At 36.2% G+C, this 22,206-nt stretch overlaps 1 protein-coding gene across 3 annotated transcripts in view; it reads left to right on the top strand.

The window, feature by feature from the left end:
- Nucleotides 1-22,206, top strand: part of TTC29 (tetratricopeptide repeat domain 29) — a 273,501-nt gene that overhangs the window by 27,771 nt on the left and 223,524 nt on the right. For all 3 annotated transcript variants that reach the window (XM_027513394.1, XM_027513395.1, XM_027513393.1), the window contains 2 exons: nucleotides 13,209-13,432; nucleotides 19,335-19,520. In XM_027513394.1, coding sequence (XP_027369195.1) covers nucleotides 13,209-13,432; nucleotides 19,335-19,520 — 410 coding nt within the window. The remainder of the gene's footprint in view (nucleotides 1-13,208; nucleotides 13,433-19,334; nucleotides 19,521-22,206) is intronic.

The following is a 22,206-nucleotide window of genomic DNA, read 5'->3' as shown; positions in this document are numbered from 1 at the left end:
ACAGTCTGAAAGGTTTCTTCATAGGACTTACAGCATGGAAGTTATCTTTTAAAGATTAAGTTTGAAAGGAGAAAATATATTCTTAATTTATTTTTTGATATGGGGAAAATTGAAATATATTTATTGAAAAAAATTAACTCCACAAAAAATTTTTGAAGACATAATGAGGTCGCCAGCTGCTCTAAAATAATCAGAACTTAACATTTCTCCTCAGTTAAATTTACTCTAGATTTCTTATTCAAGAAAGAAAGAATGATAGAGCTGGAATGAGCCTAAAAAGCATTTATTTTTTGTCTGAAAAAAGAAAAGACAAAAGAAAAAGAATGTAGTTAACAGAGCCCAATGGATAGTTTGCAAGGAAAAGTTTTTTAAAGCTATTTATTTTTTTATCTCATGACAAAATATGAACTCACGAGAAGAAATGTCATAGTAAGAGAAATCGAAATACAGGTTTTGTTATTTATCCTCACGCTATCTTAATGCTCTTACATTGCTGAAAAGAGCACGGATAATGTTTTGTTTTCATTTCTAATTCATGTAATTTTCCCTTTGTAATTTAAACATGTTATATTTTTCTTTTAGATGCTTGTCATATTTATAGGCCAATGTACACTATTTTCTTGCTATCATTTTAATAGCTATTTATACATTATAAAGGGATATATGTTTGGAAGGAACAACATTAGAATATATTATGATAAAGTCACAGGTATAAGGAATTGATTGGTTTACTTTTCCCAAAGAAACCTCCTCATGCAGTTGTTTAATGTGAAAGGTTTTTCTTGAAAAGGTTAAAAAAGTTCTAATCAACTTTTGTACATTATGTAGAACTTCATTTTCTAAACTCTGCAAAAGAAAGTTTCATATTTAATGGGAAATCATGAATTATTCCATTTATTATCTACTTCCTCCTTTCAAAGACATGATCTGGATAAAAGGCGGGGTGAATAATTTCAAAAAAATACAATACATTTTTAATGGGAAGGTGCAAACTACAGATTCTCATGACTATTAGCAAGTGTAGAGGAAACAGAATTTTACTTGCAAAACTCGTCAAACTCTTGCAAAGATAAAATGCATGACATACTTTAGTTAAAAAAAAAAATAGTGAGCTGAAGTTTTCTTTTTAATGCAACTTGTTGTTTTTACTAAGTTTTGTCTTTATATTCTCCAGCTTTCCATCTTTATTAAAGTTTGATTGTTTCCCTCAATATATGTGGAAAATTGATAGTTCTTTTATTTATAAAGATATGAAGATGAATAATTCAAAGAAAAGTTTTAAGTGATATTTTCTGCGACAAAATTTCCTAAATAATAGAATTTCACAAAATTTGAAGAGCAATTACAAAATTGTTTAAAAAAAAAACAAAGTGACTCTTGTATGGAGTTTTATATTAATTTAAAAATTACAAATATTAATTTAGACACAAATATGGAGTTGAACTAGCATGCCGTGTTTACACATATGTATAGTCCATTGTTTGTAGCATGAAACTTATTTTTTCTTTTTCTCCTCTTTTTCTTATTGCCATTATAATAAGATGTAGAATCTGACAGGATTATATTACTTATTCAGATTTTTTATCATTATAACTTAATACAAAAGCTACGATTATTTTTAGGTTTTGTTTTTAAGCCTATATTTAATTGGATAAATAACAATATAATCAGTATATTATATATAAACTGGTTATATAATTATGTTTTGCTGTGTGGAAAGTTACAATGTAAACTGAAAAAACAAGATTTGGTATGATTTCTTCTTGGTTAGCCAGGGTGTTTGGATTCAAGTGTGATATTTCTGGGTTGGAAATATTTTCCCTGAAAATTCTTGTTAAACAGTGACCTTCATTTATATCTTTCCTTGTTTGATCTTTGGCTTAAAACATTGTTTCATTAAAAAGTCTGAATTTCTTAAAGGGGTTTGCAAATAATAAAACCATGTGTAAAGATTATGTGTGTGATTAGTCTCACATAAGGCGGTTTCTTCGGGTGTTTTTTTTTACTGAACTGCTAAGGAAACACTTTAAAAATGGTGTTTAGGTTTTAGATTTTTTCCAGTAAAGAAAATCTTTCAGTAAAGAAAATGTGTGTGACAGCTACATGTATAAATATTTTAGTGATATTTTATATTGATTGATTGATGAATAGTTTATTCCTTCCTGATTGATGACAATCTCTGTACTTCAAATATTTGATTGAATGGAAATCATTTGAGTAAATCATTCTTACAGAGTATACACATAAAAAATACCTTTATATTATTAAGGAAATCATTTAAAGTCATTTTAAGGATTGCAGTCGGTACTGTTTGCTGAATAACCAGTTTTCCTCTGCTAAAGGGTAATACTCACCATCAAAAATACTGTTTAACATTTATTGATCTCACAAAAGTTACTGCCTTTTGTGCTAAATACCGGCTATGACATAACTGAAACTGAGAAATCATCTTTGTTCCATTCTTCACAAACAGTCCATATACCCTAAAATAAAAATCACTCATGTTGAAGTGAATTCTTACTGTGCTATTGTTGAGAGAATTCTTTGCTGATCAAATTTTTTTGATATTTTAGTTTTTGTTGAAAGAATTATATTAGTAATAGTCCCATTGACTATTATGATTACATTTTTTAAAAAAGAATTAAAGGTTCAACTTAGGTTAAGTAGTTTTTTTCCAAATGGAGCTTTTCAATGTGCATATACTTTTAAAATGTTGAAAATCCAACTGTGCTAACTTTGATTATTAATAGATGAAAATCTGTATTTTCCAAAAATGTAATCAAAAATTGTGTATGTAACAGTTTCCTCTAAAGAGTCAATTTAGCAAATAGAATTGTTTAGAAAATCACAAAAAATTCTGTTCCATGACCTTTGGGGTTGGAATTTATTTTTTTCGGGTGTCAAGTACAGCCAGCTATAAAATGAATAAAAATCTGAACTGAAACAAAAGTCCTGCTATATTAATAACTATATTCTGACTTTTACTAACATTTTATGGTGATTTGTTTTTTTCAGTTTTTACAATTAAAGATGATAACACATTTATTTGACTAGTAATTCTAGTGAAATTTCCAGAAACTATAAACTTATACCTGCATTAGTGATATTTCTTTGGAATGAAGCCAAAATGTTAAATATTTTTCAGTCTTTATATAAAATTATACCAATAAAAATATATTATGGTACAATTAAGTATAGCACAGTAGATACACTTTCATAATTATTTTAAAATTTTTCTCTTAAAGTAAATACAATCAATCTATTTTACAAAGAAAATCAAGATTGTTTAATGGCTGTGATGTTACAATTCCTATTGCAAGATTAGTCACAGCTGCAATTATATTATGAGTTATTTGGTTTATTTTAAATATATGTTAAAGGTATACATAAGCTGAAGTGATTATATTATGCTCATCGTATGTTCATTTTCCTTAAAGAAGTTCTCCAAAAATGTGTAGGGGAAATTAATAATATTTATAACTAAGTATAATTGTAATATTAATTATAATGATAGATTCTTTTGTTCCAAGCATAATAAATTCTACTTTTTGAGACAGTAACATATGTATTAATACAGCCAAATTAAGTTGTATAGAAAATAAGCAGTGATTACCAGGTTATTTGTGGTTAGTGGCCATACGGAGATAGAAAATGAATATGTTTTAGAGAAATCATCATAATTTTAAAAGTGCTCTAACATGCATTTAATTTGGATTAATAAAAATGCCTTAATAAGTATGTGTATGTTTCTCTCTAGAATATGTTTTTAATTTTTCCAAGCTCAAGAATGGAATGGTTTGAAAACTGAATGTGTGATATGCCGCCTGCCCCATTTACATTTTTAACAGTTGAGTATTTGTTAACTGATCCCATAGACAGCTACATGTTTTGCTGTTACCAGATGGATGAGATAGAATGCCATGCATAACTTTACATTTATCTTCTTTGAGTGTCACCTTATTTGCATATCAATTAAAATAATATCTGTATTAAAATGGATAATGAAAGTTATCAAATTTACATGACGTGACTGCAGTTTGCAAAATATCCAGTAGATGCCCCCAGAGACCAGTCAACTCATTGGAAATCCTTGAAATTTAAAAGAAGTCTTTTTTATATTGAAACTTTTTCTCTTGCTGTATTTTGAAGTACATAGAAAATAAATTAGAAGTCCTAAAAAATTCTCAACTCCAATAGTTTATTGTGCAAAATTATATATGAGTGATAGTCATGTATTTGTAATCCATATTAATCAACTCTAATAACTGTTAAAATCCTACATGTGCAGTATTAAGAAAAATGCTGTCAGTTTTCATTGTAAAAGCATTTTGTATGCTTTTAAAGTAAAATCATTTCAAACATAATTTTTTCTTTCTAACTCCTCTGTCTTTATATATTTACACGACTAAAGAAATGCTATATACTTGTTTTAGCATTTTAGAAATAAGTATCCTTTTCACACACACAAAAAACTATAAAACATACCTGTATAACATATGATTCTTATCAGTGTGTGTGTGTGAGTCAAGAAATGGATTTGTTCCTCCTTCTAATTATACATAATATCTACCTTCATTGAAAAGTATGGGTAAGAATTGTGACTCACTTTATTCCACAGAAATTATATTAACTGAAGCTATTTAAGTATTAATTTGAGTCAATGTAATTATCCCATAGGTGATTCTAATAACATTTATCCCTACAATACGAGTTTAAGACTGTTATTACTGACACATAGATAACCCAATAGTGACTTATAAATATTAACTTAGTGGAATAAAAGTATTATACTGCCTTTTGATTAGATATAACATATCTTTTGAGTTTATCTTTGTCATATTAAGTAAAAATTTTATGATCTTGTTTTAGAGTATTGAGCTTATTGAACTGCTTTTGAAATATTTTACTGAATGTGAAGCGTTACCTTGATTCAGTATTTCAGTTTGACTTATGAAAATGTTAAATTACATTAATCATAGAATAGTTGATAATGCATTTTGATTTTGAAAATCTATCTAATAGCTAGTATAAATACTTGTAAGTACAAAGAGAAGATAAATTGGCACTCTGCTCATTTGTGTTTTTCATATTCATACAGTTTCATCCTTTTGTATGTTTGTCTTACGTGTTTGTTAGTGTTACCCCATTAGACCTCACATCTCTGTGTGGGGATCACGTCTGCTCAGTTTGCTTCGCCTGGATGCTACTGGCTGTCTGCCGCCTTGTTTGAAGGAAAGGGATTCTCTCTCCGGAAGAGTCACAAAGTGGCAGCAGTGTTTTTCCCCGTTCCAGCACAAACATTCATTAACACGGATGAAGAAAATGGCTTTCTTTTTTTCTTTCTTTTAACTGAAGTATATTTGATTCACAATGTCGTGTTGGTTTCAGGTATACAGCAAAGTAATTCACACACACGCATATGTGCAGATATGTATATGTTTGGTTTGTTTCATTGTCCTTTCCCATATAGGTTATTACATATTATTAAGTATAGTTCTTTGTGTTATAGAGTAGGTCCTTGTTGTCTATTCTATATATAGTAGTGTGTATATGTTACTCCCAAAAGACAATGGCTTTCTAACTGGAGTCACATCATAATTGTATAATGATGTCAAAGTTCTAAACAATCAATACAGGCAACAAAAAAAATGTGTGAAGGAGGAAGAGAAAAAAAAATTAACATTATTTGATATAATCAGAGGCAGTGTGGTAAAGTGAAAAAAATTCAGAATTTGTAATCAGAGAAACCTGATTATGAAAGCCACCCCAGCCACTTATTATCATGTATGACTTTGGGCAAGCCAAAACCTCACTGAAGAGGGTTTCTTTATCTATAAAAATGGAAGTCATATTTTTAGAGTTATCGTGTGATTTAGAAATGATGTCTGACACATAGTACATGCTCTGTGAATAGTAGCTATTCAAAATGGTTTAAGGCAGAATTTAAAAATGATGTAATATCTCTGTGGCTATTTAATAGAAAGCTCTCCATTCCCAGCATCTTCACACATTCAGCTGCTAGAGAGTTATGTCAGATTGTTCATGTTTACTTTCTTCCAGTATATAGATTTTTTTTATTGGAGTATAATTGCTTTATAATGTTGTGCTAGTTTCTGCTGAACAAGGAAGCAAATCAACAATATGTGTACATATATCCTATCCCTCTTGGGCCTTCCTCCCACCCCTCCCATAAAGGGAAATTTTGTTGTAAATTCAAAATATTTAGAAACTCCATTGAATAATGCATTTAAGTAGTAATAAAAACCCATATGAAATGCATGACCACTTAATTCCATTCTTAAAACCACTTTTCTCCAGCTGCATCCCTTAGCCCGGTTATGCCTTAAGTACCTGCAGTGGCAAAGATCTTCCTTGGGATATAGACTTTAGATGTTCAGCATATCTGTGAATGTCACAACTTCTGTTTCTATGAATGGCCTCTTCTCTGTCAAGAGGACTCTCCTCAAATTCCATAATATCGAAACTTTCCAGAAATTTTAGCAGAATTCTCAGTTTCCATCTATCAGGGTGACTTCAGGTCAATGAGATTTTTCTTATTCTGATTCTGAAAAACGGCATATTCTAATTTAGATAAGTATTTGTTTTAATATATAAATAAAACCAAAGACTAATAACTTCATATCCAAATGAAAGAAGTAAAATAGTGAATTTGAATTCTCTTTATGTTTCTATTTGCATTTTTAAAATTCCTTTTTGTAAATCAAGTAAATTTAGCCTGTTAGGAAATGTAAAACCTGACAAATTCACATATAATAATAGAAATTGACATATATTTTTATTTTCAGATAACAAATTCATTTTAAAAACCAAAAATTATTCTGTTTAAAAGAAATGATATGCATTAACTGCGAAGGTTTAAATAGGAACCTATTTAGTAAAGCATTAATTGCTCTTTCTGGTTCTCAAATATTAGTAATGAGGCTTTAACAATGTCATACATGTATGTGTGTGTGTGTGCACAAATGTGTGTGTAAAATAGAATTGAAGTCGGAATAGTCATGTTATGCTTTCTAAATACATTCTATTTGAAATATTTTTTGCAAAGAATGGTCTTTTTAAAAAATGTACTAGAAATTTTAAAAATTGATACCAGTTATATATCATGGATGTTTGGAGCTGTCTTGAGTACCAAGACAATCCCTTCTGAATCAGTTCATGTTCTTTGGTCACAGGCGCAGAGACAGAGTCTGACTAAGTAGAGTGGAAATGATTTTATTAGAAGGATATTTGGTAACTAGCTGAATTTAGGGGGAAACCTGGCTCAGAAGAAAAGGAAACGATGTGGGACACTTGGAAGGATCTAGGTAGCCAGAACCACTTTCAACTCTTGTCAGGATGTTGCTGCCAGGTGGACTGAACTCCGAAAACCTTCTACCTCTTTGTGTTTCTTGCTTCAAGATTCAGAATGCTGGGAGAGAAGCCAGTGGCTTAATGTGGGAGGGAGTCTTTGAAATCAGGTCCCACCAAGATGGCACACGATGTGCCATTTCCAAAAATACTTCAGAGTACTGCGGATGTGGCGCTAGATGCTGAGCGGACCAAACCCAACCCGGGCACCCTCAAGGAGTGACGTTCTGCGTTTCTGTCCCAGCTGGGATGAGCACTGAGACGGCCTCCTGACACACGTTTATTTCTACTGTTTATATCAGGGGTCCCCAACCCCTAGGCCAGGAACTGGTCCCAGCTATGGCCTGTTAGGAACTGGGCCACACAGCAGGAAGTGGGCGGCAGGTGAACGAGCAAGGTTCCATCTGTATTTGTAGCCGTTCCCCATCCCTTGTATCCCCATGGTCTATGGAAAAATTGTCTTCCACAAAACTGATCCCTAGTGCCAAAAGGGTTGGGGACCACTGTTTTAAATCGATGATCTAATTTTTATTTATTTATAATTTATACACACACACACACATATATATATATTCTTTTTCAGATCCTTTTTCATTATGTTACCACAAGATGTTGACTATAGTTCCCTGTGCTACACAATAGGTCCCTGTTGCTGATCTATTTTATACACAGCAGTGTGTATCTGTTAATCCCAAACTCCTAATTTATCCCCCACCCCACCTTCTCTTTTTGATAACCATAAACTTATTCTCTATGTGTCAGGGCTTATTTGAAGCAAGGGTGGATTTCCAGCCCCCTGACCTCTCAAACTTCCTTACCATCCCCCAAACTATCTTTTGGGTACCTCTTGGATGTCCTCTTCAGGTTCCTCAAACTCAAGTTATCTGAACCCACACTTGTTACCCTTCCCCAAACCTAGTCATCCTTTTGTGTTCCCCTCTTTAGCAAATTGGGTTTCCCAGGTGGTGTGAGAGGTAATGAACCGGAGACGTAAGAGCAGGAGACATAAGAGGCATGGACTCGATCCCTGGGTTGCGAAGACCTGGAAGATGGCATGGCAACCCACTCCAGTATTCTTGCCCAAAGAATCCCCACAGACAGAGAAGCTTGGTGGGCTACAGTCCATGGGGTCACACAGTGTTGGACAATACTGAAGCAACTTAGCACACACGCATGCGCTTCAGTAAATTACCAACTGCCCACGCCCAAAATCTTGTTGCCATCCTAGCTCTTCTCTTTCCATCAGTCCTAACATCCACTCAGTCACCAAGTAGTCAGTATTTTTATATCCTGAATATGTATCACATCCACCTACTTCTGTGTCCCTCTGCCTTAACTTCAGTTTAGTCCCATGGCCTCTCCTGTCCATGAACACCAGTGTCTCCTGTCTCTTCTCCCTGCTCCCGGTTCTCCCCTCCTCCCAGCCATTCTCTTGCACCTAGTGTGAATTTCAGAGTCACAAGCTCAACGATGCTAAATTGCATCTTTATTTTTTTATATAACTTAATTTTATTTATTTATTTTATTTCATTTTTTTTTAATTTCAAATTTAAAATTTTGTTTTGTTTTTAAACTTTATATAATTGTATTAGTTGTTAATTTTAATTCCTGGTCCTAAGCCTTGATTCTCCCTAATATAAAAATCCAACCTCATCCCTCTTAGGTAAAGTCAGTCCAATTCAGTGATTTCTCAGGTTACTCAGATTCTTACACTCCTTCCCGTCACCCTGTGTTCCTATATAGAAACAACACAACACTGGTACCAAGAACACAGCACTGATGCCAGGTAGAAAGAAATAGGGTTACTAGGTTTAGCAAATAAAAATACAACATACACTTCAAATTTCAAAAAACTGAAATTTTTTTTGGTATAAGTATTCCCATGAAATATTTGGGATACACTAATACAAAAAATCATTTGTGGTTTATCGGATATTCAAATTTTACTGCGTATCCTGCCCAGTTTTATCTGGCAAGCTCAGGAGAGGAGCTTTGTCAGAATTTACTCCCAGATCTTGATCTAGGACCTTGTGATAGACTCTAAACTTGCCTGGTATCCATTTCTCCTCTCTTATACTAACACAATTCCAGTTTCATTTGAGGCAACAGTGTGCCTCCAAACAGGCAGGATCTTTGTTTTTCTAGTCTTTGCAGCCAGGGATGGCCACGTGACACAATTCTCACCAATGGAACAAAGTGGAATTCCAATAGTAGTTACAGGAATAAAAGTATTCCCAATAATAGAGAAGGACACAGCTGATGTCACCCACCTATCCCATTTCTTCTTGGCTGGAAGGTGGACTTGATGCCTGGACTGGGGCAGCCCTCCAGTAACCAGGGACAGGCAGAAAATAATCCCAGAAGCACAGGCCTTGAACTCAACCAGGCCACGGAACCAAGGCTAACAGATGCCTACCTTTGGCATCTTGTGCTGTGAGCAGCACAGACTTCTAGTTTCGAAGGCACCATGAGCCAGGTTTTCTCTTCCTTGGAACTGAATGGGTTCCTAACCTCTGGGTGCTGTCCAGGGCTCTGTCACTGATGCACTTGACTCATCCTTTTCTGTCAGCTCTTGAAATATGCTGACCTGACTCTTTCAGTAGCACCCCGGTGCTGCTTACTCGCAGAGTTACAGCTGTGTCCCCATTCAGTCCCCAGTGGGCAGCACATTTTCATCCGACAGCCTTTTAGCACACATGCCCTTGCTAGGGCCAGTGACAGAGGGCAGACATCCCAGCCCCCTCTTCCCATTAACTTTGATGTCACACACGGAGGTCACCAGACAATTCACGGTCTTTGGCCCATATTGTCAAGGGGCCATGGGACATCACACGGGCTGGTTCTGGTTTTCTTCTGCTCAGAAGCTCTCTGCAGTGACTTTTTCTGCCTTTCCATGCCCTGTGTTGGGGCGGTGGGGAGGGGAGGGACAGACACAACCTGATTCATCTTACGTCTCACGCTTTTCTTCTCCACACTCTCGGCCAGAGGGCAGAAGCAAAAATCTGTGCTTGCTTCTCTCTTCTCCATTTCAAATATTTTTGGTCATCGTTTTGACAAGATGGTGGCCTTTGACTTGTGGACCTGGGAATGTGGTTTCCTTACTCTCTTTATGGACTAGTCCTGTAACAGTAGGTGCCTTGCATTGGCCACTAGGTTGAGGAGGATTGCAATTCAATTGGGAATCCACTTCCAAGTAATTTTTCTAATATATTGGGTTGGCCGAAATCTTTGAGTTTTTCCATGCAGCTTATACAAAAACCCAAAATAATTTTTTGACGAACCCAATACAGAAAACTAAGCGCCAAAGAATGGATGCTTTTGAACTGTGGTATTGGAGAAGACTCTTGAGAGTCCCTTGGACTGCAAGGAGATCCAACCAATCCATCCTACAGGAGATCAGTCCTGGGTGTTCATTGGAGGGGCTGATGCTAAAGCTGAAACTCCAATACTTTGGCCACCTGATGTGAAGAGCTGACTCATTTGAAAAGACCCCGATTCTGGGAAAGATTGAGGGCAGGAGGAGAAGGGGATAACAGAGGATAAGATGGTTGGATGGTGTCACCAACTCAGTGGACATGGGTTTGGGTGGACTCCGGGAGGTGGTGATGGACAGGGAGGCCTGGTGGGCTGCAGTGCATGGGATCACAAAGAGTCGGACACAACTGAGCGACTGAACTGAACTGAACACAGTCTCACTGAGTCATTTCCCAGACTCAAACACTTCTATGACTCTATCCCACTCCTAGCTTGGAGTCCAAACTACTTACTGTGCTCTGAGGTCTCCACAATATGGGTTCTGCCCTCCCCTTTTTTAAATTTCCCTCTTCCCACTCTCTTCCTTATCACTTTATGTATTTAGTTCTAGAGCAAAGCTGATCCACTGAGTAAAAAATTCTGGGTGTATGGCACCTAGGCATTTTTGTTTTGTTTGCTTTTTAACCCAACTCACTCTGTAGTGTGAGTCTGTTGCTGGACTTCATCCTGTTTCTCAGAGAATCTTCACATACATATTTTTGCTTGGTTCTTAGAAGAATCCTGTGATATAGGTATAGCAAAGACTAATATACATATTTCACAGATGAGAAGAAGTGAAGTCCAGAAAAGTTAGGAAGAAATGGCCTGAACCTCAGGGGTTTTAATTCTAGACTGTCACCACTCCACACTGAAATGCTTATTGATAGTAATATCACATCTTGTCCGTTCTAAATATTTAATTGTCCCCTATTTAAAAATGTAAAATAATTAGTATAAAGTGATATCATTTGGCCTCTGATTACTTGCTTAGTAGAATAATAGCCACCACACAGCTATTATTCCATAACCCTGTTTATTTCCTATATAGCAATGTTCATGCTCTGAAATTATTTATGATTTGTTTACTTATTTGTTGGTTGTGTTCTTCCACTAGAATATACACGTCACAAGGGTATTGACTCTATTTGATCTAGAACAGTGCCTGGCACTTAATAGGAAACTCAATAGCTATTGATTGACTAAATAAATACACTATTCAATTGTTTGAATAGTATATTTGATCTGCAAGGAGATGAGACCAGTCAATCCTAAAGGAAATCAACCCTGAATATTCATTGGAAGGACTGATGATGAAGCTGAAACTCCAATACTTTGTCCACCTAATGCAAAGAACTGACTCATTAGAAAGACCCTGATGCTGGGAAAGATTAAAGGCAGGAGGAAAAGAGGACAACAGAGGACAAGATGATTGTATGGGATCACCGATTCAATGGACATGAGACGGTGATAGACAGGGAAGCCTGTAGTGCTGCAGTCCATGGGGTTGCAAAGTGTCAGACACGACTGAGCGACTGAAAAACAACAATAACAACTTTCAATTGTCATTTTATCTCTTTGAATATGATTTATTATTGTTAGAAGTGAAGTAGTAATCTAACAAGTCATTAACTTAATCCTAACTGAAAATAATTTAAAAAATATATTTAGCAAGAGATATCCATAAACTCTTTCTGCATAAATGAATGAGTGAATGAACCTTCATAACATACCAGGAAGCCACTTAATAGAGCTTTGGTTTTATATTCAATGACACATTTAAATTTTGTTTGCCTTACTGGCTTTTTGTGTTGTTTTGGTGGGAGGCTAACTTATTAAGTATTTTTGGATATTGTCAATTACTATGGTCTGAATGTTGTGTTCCTAAAATTCATATATTGAAATCCCATTCCCTGAAAGTGTAGGTAGATGGGGTTTTTAAAAGGTGATTAGGTCATGAGGGTGGGGCACTGATGAATAGGATTAGTGCTCTTATAAAAGAGGCTCTAGAGAGTTCTCCAGCTTCTTACATTATGTGAGGACACAACTAGAAAGTTCAGGCTATGAACCAGGAGGGGCAACCTTCCTGGAGCCTTGATCTTAGACTTCTGGCCTCCAGAACTGTGAGCAATAAATTTCAGTTGTTTACAAGCTACTCAGTTAGTGGTATTCTGTTGTTGTTCAGTCGCTCAGTCGTGTCTGACTCTTTGCGACCCTATGGACTACATACTCTGCTACATCAGCCCAAATGGACTGAGACATCCATCAACTAGCTTATTTGTCCTTATCAAAGGGAGCTCAGCTCTGGAACTGATATATTTATAATGTAATTTCCCTAAAATTATTATATTTAGATAGCTCTTGGCATCTTTCATTAAACTGGAGTTGTTCAATTGTAAGTGTTTGAGGTCAAGATAGCTTTCAGCCCTTTCACGGAGGGAAAAAAAAAATGGCATCGTGATCCAACCTTTAATTATTATAGGATCAAAAAAATCAAAAGATTTGAAGGATTAAAATAACGAGTTCAGTGTTCTGATTCTTATTCCCAGTTACCGGAACTCGTACACTAAGAACGTCTGTGTGGAGATGCTGCGGGATGGTTATCATAAGTCCTTTACCGAGTTCTTCGCTCTGACAGAGAAGTGGGATGCCCTGAGGGAGGCTGCGAGGGTCCGATCCCTCTCCTGGGCACAGAGACCCCTGGAAGAGCAGCCCGACAAGCTGGATCACTTCTACTACTACCTGACCAGGGCTGAGACAGCTGAAAGGAAAGGTACGTGGAGGGGTTTGGGGAAGCAGCACCGCCAAAACCAGAACAGGGAGCACCTGAGGGCAAGTTCCCAATTGCTTCATATGTGAATTTAAGACATTAGGACACCTCGGCACAATTCAGCCTAGTCAACTAAGCATCTTCATGGAATGGACAGTAGAGAATGCTGGCTCACAAGAGGGCCCAGACACATGGCCATCCTGGTGATGTCACTCTAAGCCTGGGTAGACAGTAAACAGCACCTACTAACATCTCCAGGGCTTCCCAATGTATTAAAATCTTTGGTATCAGTAATTATACGTCTTTATATAGTTTTTTTTCTTTATACGTAATCTGAATATTGACTTTCACTGAGGAGCCCTTTGCAGAGTATTGTAATTTGCCAATTAAACTTATTTTCTAGTATTTATAGAATGGAATTTGAAGGTTTTATCCTTAAGTTCTATGCTTAAGATTTCTATCAGACAATTTTTATTAGTGAATTGTGAGGAGACAGGAAAAGTCTGTAATCCACAATTGTGAATAAAATTGCTAATTTTTTATCTTCCATCATATCATCTCTCATTAATTCCTTTTTTGATATTGTAAATTTTTCCAGAAGATCAATATGTTTCAAGTATTAAAGAAAATATTTTGCTCTCTACTACAGTTATAGTGATGTCATTGTCGTAAGCATTTCTTAGTTACATGTCCAGAATTGGTCATTTTTTACAATCAAAAGAAAGGAAATCCCCAAACTTGGCATATATATTTGCTATTCTCAATTGTCTTCTTCTTTGACTTTTTTTGTGTGAAAATACCGTTGGACTCCAAAAGAGAGAAGCTTTAAGCTCCACCATGAAAATGTCTCATTTCATTGTTCAGTACGATACATAAGTGAACTTTGTGTGTGTGTGTGTGTATGTGTAGACAAGAGGTGATTCTTTATATAATGAAAACATTTAACTACAGAATTGACTTTGAAAAGAGTCCTTTGGTGAATTTTAAAATGTGATTTACATATAAGTTCTCAAGAAATTAACTGTTTTAAATTTTAAAATGCTATTGTAAAAAAACTTATTTTCTAGGTCGGCCCCAAATTCTGAGGTGATATTTACACTGAAAATAGAATTGATCAAGATAAAATTTGTTCATAAGTCATTTTTTCCAAGTTGAATTAATTTGATTCACTAAACATTTTAAATAGAAGCATTCATTTTAGTAGTATAATAGCATAAATTTAGGCCAAATACATCAGTAGTCATAAAGTATCATAAAAGAAACTTATAAAGCATTTTATAATTACAAAGAAACTAGAGTGCTAAATAATCTATTTGAAGGTAGAAAACTTTTACTTTATAATACTTTATTTGAAAAAGTAACTATATTATATATAAGTTAAAATGATTCTCCAATCCCCCAAATTTAAAAAGTCCAAGCTTCATAATAGCCAGTGTCTTACACACATGGACAAGTAGTAAAATATTTTTATTACTGAGTACTTTGTCACATGTTCATAGTAACTAAGGTTCTATTTGATAAATGGAATAAAATTACTTCTTGCTCAGAACAACTCTTCTGTAGGGTTATTGACTTCAAAATGCTGTGGCTTTTGCCTGGTTAAAATACAAAAAGTTAAAATTATTGCAAAAAAAACATTATTGGAAATACATCAGTTGAAGGACAAGTAAACATTTATATGCTTCTTTAAATAGAAATGTGTAATTTTTTCACATTTAACACATGAACTTTATAGGATAAAAACTGTGATTTAAGAATGTCCTAGAAAGTAGTGCAGGGAATATGTACAGAAACTCTTATTAACTTGAATTAATTCTAAATCTTAAAACCCATGTATACCACACACTTAATCTAGAATACAGAAATCTGTTCCTGGATGATTTCACCCCATATGGTTGTGAAATCTGAGACAATTATCTAGAAGCAGCGTCGTATCTCTGAGTATTCTCATTGCTTCTCATTGGAAAGACCATCACTCTAGGGTCACAATGAAGTTCATTTAATCAAAGCTATGGCACTAACAATAGTCATCTCGGGTCAGTTCTGTCTCTTGAGGCTCACAAAGCAGAAACCTAGAGTTATTTAAATTACTTTTCAAAATATCACTTTCTGTTTTATAGCAAAGAAGTGTTTAAAGGAAGCCAATCATTCTTTTTGGATTATTTTCCATTTGTTACAAAGTATTTCTTTGTCCCTGATATCATTCTTATATGACCCAATGTGAGTCATCTCTGTACCGTCTGTAACATGATTAGGGCCTGGTGCCCCATGGGGCTGAGGAAGAGATGGCAATAATGGTAATGGGTAACCGAATCAATAGATAATTCAAACATTATTTACACTTGACTTTAAATTATTGTCAAAGGTTAAGCAGCAATTTTTTTCTCTAATAACATTTATTTAAGATACCCAAAGTATGTTTTACTCAAGCAGAGTCCCACTGGATGTTTATACAGTTTATGTAAAGAAAAACAAAAGTGAGTGTCTGGTGAAATAAGTTTGAGAAACAACCATGTGAATTAACATATACAAAGCAGGTTGGTTTGTTGCAGGACTTATCAGAGCCTTTGACATATTAATGTGCTGTGTGTTTCACTGAAAGAGAGAAATTAGTAGGAGCATTTTCCAAATTTATTTCATCATGAGATCTCCTTTTAAGGTAGCACAGTGAATATCAGTCTAAAGAATAAATCAACAATAAAATTGATTTTCATCTTATTAATATAGCTGCTGATAATTTGAGGAAATGTTGTGCAAGCAAGGAGAAAAGACTGCTTAGAATATAAAGGGTATAAACCATGTATTTGGATTATTCAAAGGTTCAAAACTTTCAATTTTTCCATAGAAGAATAGCTTAGCTGACAAGTAGTCTTTAAATATGTAATCTAAATAGCTTCTAAGCAAAACCAAAAACTTTATCAAATGTTGGAAATAATTTTCTATTAAAGCTTAATTACTGAAAAATGGAAAATTATTTTAGGTTTGCATATATATTTTTTAAAAGCTCTTTGTATGACTTTTTAAAATGGAAGATATGAAATGTTTTATTTACAGGTTTTAAAAATAGCAGCTCTCTAATCACTATGTATGTGAGTTTCCCTGGTGGTTCAGATTGGTAAAGAGTCTGCCTGCAGTGCGGGAGACCAGCGTTCAATCCCTGGGTCGGGAAGATCCTCTGGAGAAGGAAATGGAAACCCACTCCAGTATTCTTGCCTGGAAGATCCCATGGGTGAAGGAGCCTGGCAGGCTACAATCCATGGGGTCATAAAGAGTTGGACACAACTGAGCGACTTCACTTTCACTTTCAATCACTATATATGAGAAAGAATATAAAATATTACAAAATAGACTTTAATGCTCTATTCATATTAGGCACGGGTCCAGATGGAAAGATAAAGCACAAGAGAAGCCAGTTCTGAAATGAGAGTATTTGTTTTAAATAAATTGCTCAGGGTTTTACCCCCTACTTTTCACCTAAGCTATTGCCTATTGTGAATAACCTTAAAAGGCAGAAAGTCTCTGCAGAATCTCCAGTTCCTTCAAAACTGGGGAATAGGGAGAATGTATTTTAACTTTAATTTTTAGTTCTAAAACTTACTTTGAGATAAATCTTAATTTCCTATGGAATTATGAAGCAGCGATTTCCCAGGGGGCATAGTGATAAAGAATCCACCACCGGATGTAGGAGACGCAAGAGACGTGGGTTAGATCCCTAGGTCAAGAAAATCTGGAGGAGGAAATGGCAACCCACTTTAGTATTCTTGGGCTTCCCTTGTGGCTCAGCTGGTAAAGAATCTGCCTGCAATGTGGGATACCTGGGTTTGATCCCTGGGTTGGAAAAATCCCCTGGAGAAGGGAAAGGCTACCCACTCCATTATTCTGGCCTGGAGAATTCCATGGACTGTATAGTCCAAGGGGTTGCAAAGAGTTGGACATGACTGAGCGACTTTCACTTCACACTTTCCAGTATTCTTGCCTGGAAAATTTCCATGGACAGAGGAGCCTGGCAGGCTGCATGGGTTTGCAAAGAGTTGGACACAACTGAGCGACTGAACACAGCACAGCACACACAGTGTGTAAAAGCTGACATTATGTAGGTCTTAAAATTTCTTTGGGAACATTGGAGTGACTGTTTACAGTTTTCAAAAGTTAATTTTTGATGTAATCAGCCTATTGTCAATTTTTTCTGAGCCTTTTGACTTTAATCTTATAGAAGTACCAATGGGCAATATATAAATGCTTTTCATAATTGTAATTCTTTCAGGCATATATAGATTGACTCTTCTGATAGTAGTGAGCAATTAATATCACTTAATTCCAAAATCACTGCAGATGGTGACTGCAGCCATGAAATTAATAGATGTTTACTCCTTGGAAGGAAAGTTATGACCAACCTAGATAGCATATTCAAAAGCAGAGACATTACTTTGCCAACAAAGGTCCGTCTAGTCAAGGCTATGGTTTTTCCTGTGGTCATGTATGCATGTGAGAGTTGGACTATGAAGAAGGCTGAGCGCCGAAGAATTGATGCTTTTGAACTGTGGTGTTGGAGAAGACTCTTGAGAGTCCCTTGGACTGCAAGGAGATCCAACCAGTCCATTTTGAAGGAGATCAGCCCTGGGATTTCTTTGGAAGGAATGATGCTAAAGCTGAAACTCCAGTACTTTGGCCACCTCATGCAAAGAGTTGACTCACTGGAAAAGACTCTGATGCTGGGAGGGATTGGGAGCTGGAGGAGAAGGGGATGACAGAGGATGAGATGGCTGGATGGCATCACTGACTCGATGGACGTGAGTCTGGGTGAACGCCGGGAGTTGGTGATGGACAGGGAGGCCTGGCGTGCTCCGATTCATGGGAGTCGCAAAGAGTCGGACACAACTGAGCAACTAAACTGAACTGAACTGAATTCCAACAGATAGTGATTGCTGTAAGAAGTCCTTGGAAGGGTAATCCATAGCCTACCATTTATTTATGACTATTTTTAGCACAAATGCAAAGAAATGCAAAGATTATGTATTTTTTCATGTCCACCAATAGAAGGAAATCTACAAGAGAGAAGGACAATTTAGCACAAACATTTTTGTTTAAGTTCATGACTGTTTGCAGTGAAGTTTGTAAGACTGATTCACAGTTTATCAGTATAGTTTTTTGTGTACAAATAGGTCATATATTTGCCACTTTAGGGGAGAAAAGGGATTTGATAAACTGACAACTAATAAACTAGTAACTTTCTGAGTGAGAGGGATGACTAGTATTAACACATTTTCAGCAGAAGAAGATACTCATAGAAAAGATAATGCTAGAAATCTACTGTTTCTTAACATTGCTAGTAACTTGTACTGTCAGAAATGGTGGTGTAACGTATATGGAACATACAGTGATCATTTCTTGTATCTATCTATAAGCTGCATGCTGACTTTTCCTATTGGGTGAAAATATTTTGATATTTTTAGATTTCATCTGCTTTTTTCCTTTATCTTTTTGCCATGGTTAGGAAACATTGCTTTCTCTGGAATCTCTAAATACTTTTCAAATCTTTAGTGGGATAAGTACTTGCTGATACCATATACTCATTTATTCCAAAAGAACTGAGCCCATTGCTAGCAGACACCATTCTGTTTTTTGTCTTATATAAAGACTTCTATTTCAACCAAAGAGTATATCAGTCTAAGCACTCCAAAAGATTTTTTTTGTTGTAGTTCTTCTCAAGTGGTACATCCTTTAATTAATGTAAGTAGTTTAATAGTTAAAACACATTAATTTTTACATTTCCAGTTTTTAAATAGTTAATCATGGTTTTAAAGAAAAATAGAAACTAAATGTCACTATATTGGTTTGCCATTTGAAGAGATGTGCCTTGAGACACTTTTCTAATGCATTTTCTGATGTTTTTCTCTCTTTGAAGAATACTTTGAAGAGGTCTATAATAACTTGTACGCTCTGGCCTGTTACTTCAATAATTCTGAAGACAAGTGGGTTAGAAACCACTTCTATGAACGATGTTTTAAGATTGCTCAAGTCATCAAAATTGACGGTGGGAAGAAGGAAGCCGAGGCGCATGGACACATGGGGCTGCTCTTCGAGGAGGATGGTGAGTAGCCCTTTGCCAGGCTGCCCAAGGGGCTTTGGAGGCTTTTGAGTCCAGGCAACCATAAAGCATGTAGGGGTGGAGAAAAAGACTCAAGGCTTGGTGTTAAGAAAGTAAGCTGTGTGTGCTATGTGCTCAGTCTTGTCCAACTCTTGGCTACCCCGTGGTCTGTAGCCTGCCAGGCTCCTCTGTCCATGGGATACTCCAGGCAAGAATACTGGAGTCGGTTGCCATTTCCTCATCCAGGGGATCTTCCTGATCTAGGAATTGAATTGAGCCTCTTGAGTCTCCTGCCTTGGCAGGTGGGTTCTTTACCACTGTGCCACCTGGGAAGAATGTAAGTTATTGGGATTAAAAAGCAAAGGGATGTGACTTTAGACTCACCCTCTGTATTGCTACACTCATACCCAGCTCACACTCAGCCTAGAGTTCCCAGCAGCATCGTCACAGAGAGAAAACTTCTTCCCAGTCTTCCACCTACATCTTTCCTCCATATCGCACCATTTCGAATTATTTTTCCTTTTGTATAGACCTTTTCATTCATTTTAACTTGATTTCTCATGTTTGAAAATGGGAAAGAGGAAAGGCACACATGGTGATTTTCCTAACATGCCAAATCCCGTATATACAACCTCTATAACCCAGGTACCACTTGTGGTTACATCATAATTTCTGGAGGAAATATTTCTTTATAAATAATGTCATGCTTAATCATATTATATTAAGACAAGCCAAAGCCTGAGACAAAACAACAAATTCATCAGAAACATATTTCTTATGGTGGTTTAAGAAAGATTGTGAGTAGAAATTTAAGAATTAAAGTTATTTGTGGAAGAATGGTGGTTAGATCATTTACAAACCAAATATATGGGGAGATGAAAATATTTGATCAGAAATAATTCTATTTCTCCCCTCAGAGCACTCTCATTTCCACGAGAGTTTGTCGCAATAGGGTCAAGTTAGAAAATATTTGCTATTTTATGGCTAGAACTGCCTAGGACTTTGAGAAAGGAGGGGAAAAAAGGCTTTCATGCCTCAGGAAATTGCACGTTGTATTCTGCGGCATGGTAGGTACTGGAGGGCTCTCCTGGGTGATAGGTATGAAGAAGAGCAGAACAATTCAAAGTGAGAGATCATGGGTACTAGATTCAAGGAGGGCAAGGTGGAGCCAGAAGGAACTGATGTGAGGAGGATTCACTGGTGGTCCAGTGGCTAAGACGCCAGGTTCCAAATGCAAGGGGGCACAGGTTTGATCCCTGGTCAGAGAACTAGATCCCACATGGTACACACAGAGGCCAAAAAAAAGGTAAGATGTAAAAAAAGAAGGGACTTGTGGGGGACATGAAAGATGGGTGTAATTTAGGCAGGTAAAGAAACAGGAATATATTCTGTAAGATGGAACTACATAGACGAAAGCAAAATTAGAGAAAATGATCGGTACAGCAACTCAGTTAAAGTGCCAAGTATGTTTCTGAACAGTGACAGGGACTGAGTGTGTATGGAAAGGCTTGGGTTCAGAGTTTGGGCTTCTGTCCCTTCAGTCTAAGGAAGGGAGTATGATAGGAGTCTCACTGTGAGACCCCATGGGAAGAGAAAGGGGGAATAGTTAGGAATCTGCTGCATTCATTCCACCTTGAAGGAACAATCCAAGAGTATTTAAAAGAATATATTTGAGCATATCCATAGCAAAAAAAAAAAACTTTTTTTTTTTGGCTTCCCCTGTGGCATGTGGGATGTCACTTCCTCAACCAGCGCTTGAACCGGTGCCCCTGCCTTGGGAGCATGGAGTCTTAACCATTATACCACTACAGAAGTCCCTTACAGTACAATTTATGACGTCTCAAAGCAAAAGATTAGCAACATTAAGCAATACTTTTACAACCGAGTTCTGTGCAGTCATGAAATTACAAATTAGAGCCAAATTCATTCGTTTAGCGAGTATTTGTTTAGGACCTAATGTTTAGAGATAAGCTAGCAAGATAGACAAAATATTTTCTTTGCGACACTAAGATTCTACTGGGAAAAACAGGCCTTAACCATTCCTAACTATTGTAACATATGAAGTAGTGGTAAATGCTGTGATGAAAAATAAGGCAAAGGAATAGATAGCAGTTGCTACCTTGCATACAGTGATCACCTTTTAGAAGATGAGGCATGAAGAAGGTGAGGGAGTGAGCCTTGTAAAAACCTGGAGGAAGAGGTTTTAGAGAGAGGATGCAGGGAGTGCAAATGAAGGCTCAGCAGTGTCTGGAACTCAGTGAGGAAGGTGGGAGATGAAAGAAGAGGAGCCAAGTTTAAACCAGGAGGTTGGGATCACATGGGAGCTTGTAGGCCAAGCTGAGGACTTTGGATTTTATTCTACATTGTATGAAAAAGTGAATATGAAAATGTTAGTTGTACAGTCATGTCTGACTCTTTGCAACCCCTGTAGCCCCATGAACAGTAGCCTGCCAGGCTCCTCTGTCCCTGGCATTCTCTAGGCAGGAATACTGGAATGCTGCCATTTCCTTCTCCTGCAGATCTTCGCAACCCAGGAATTGAACCTGGGTCTCCCGCATTGCAGGCAGGTTCTTACCATCTGAGCCACCAGGAAATCTCAAAATATATATCATTTTAAGAAAATGTTCATGGTACATTAAAGAGAAATAAGATCCAAACACAAGGTAAAATATAATTGTATTTGGTATGT

This window comes from Bos indicus x Bos taurus, chromosome 17, assembly GCF_003369695.1.
Source record: "Bos indicus x Bos taurus breed Angus x Brahman F1 hybrid chromosome 17, Bos_hybrid_MaternalHap_v2.0, whole genome shotgun sequence".
NCBI lineage: Eukaryota > Metazoa > Chordata > Mammalia > Artiodactyla > Bovidae > Bos > Bos indicus x Bos taurus.
This window is presented reverse-complemented; position numbering and strand designations above follow the sequence as displayed.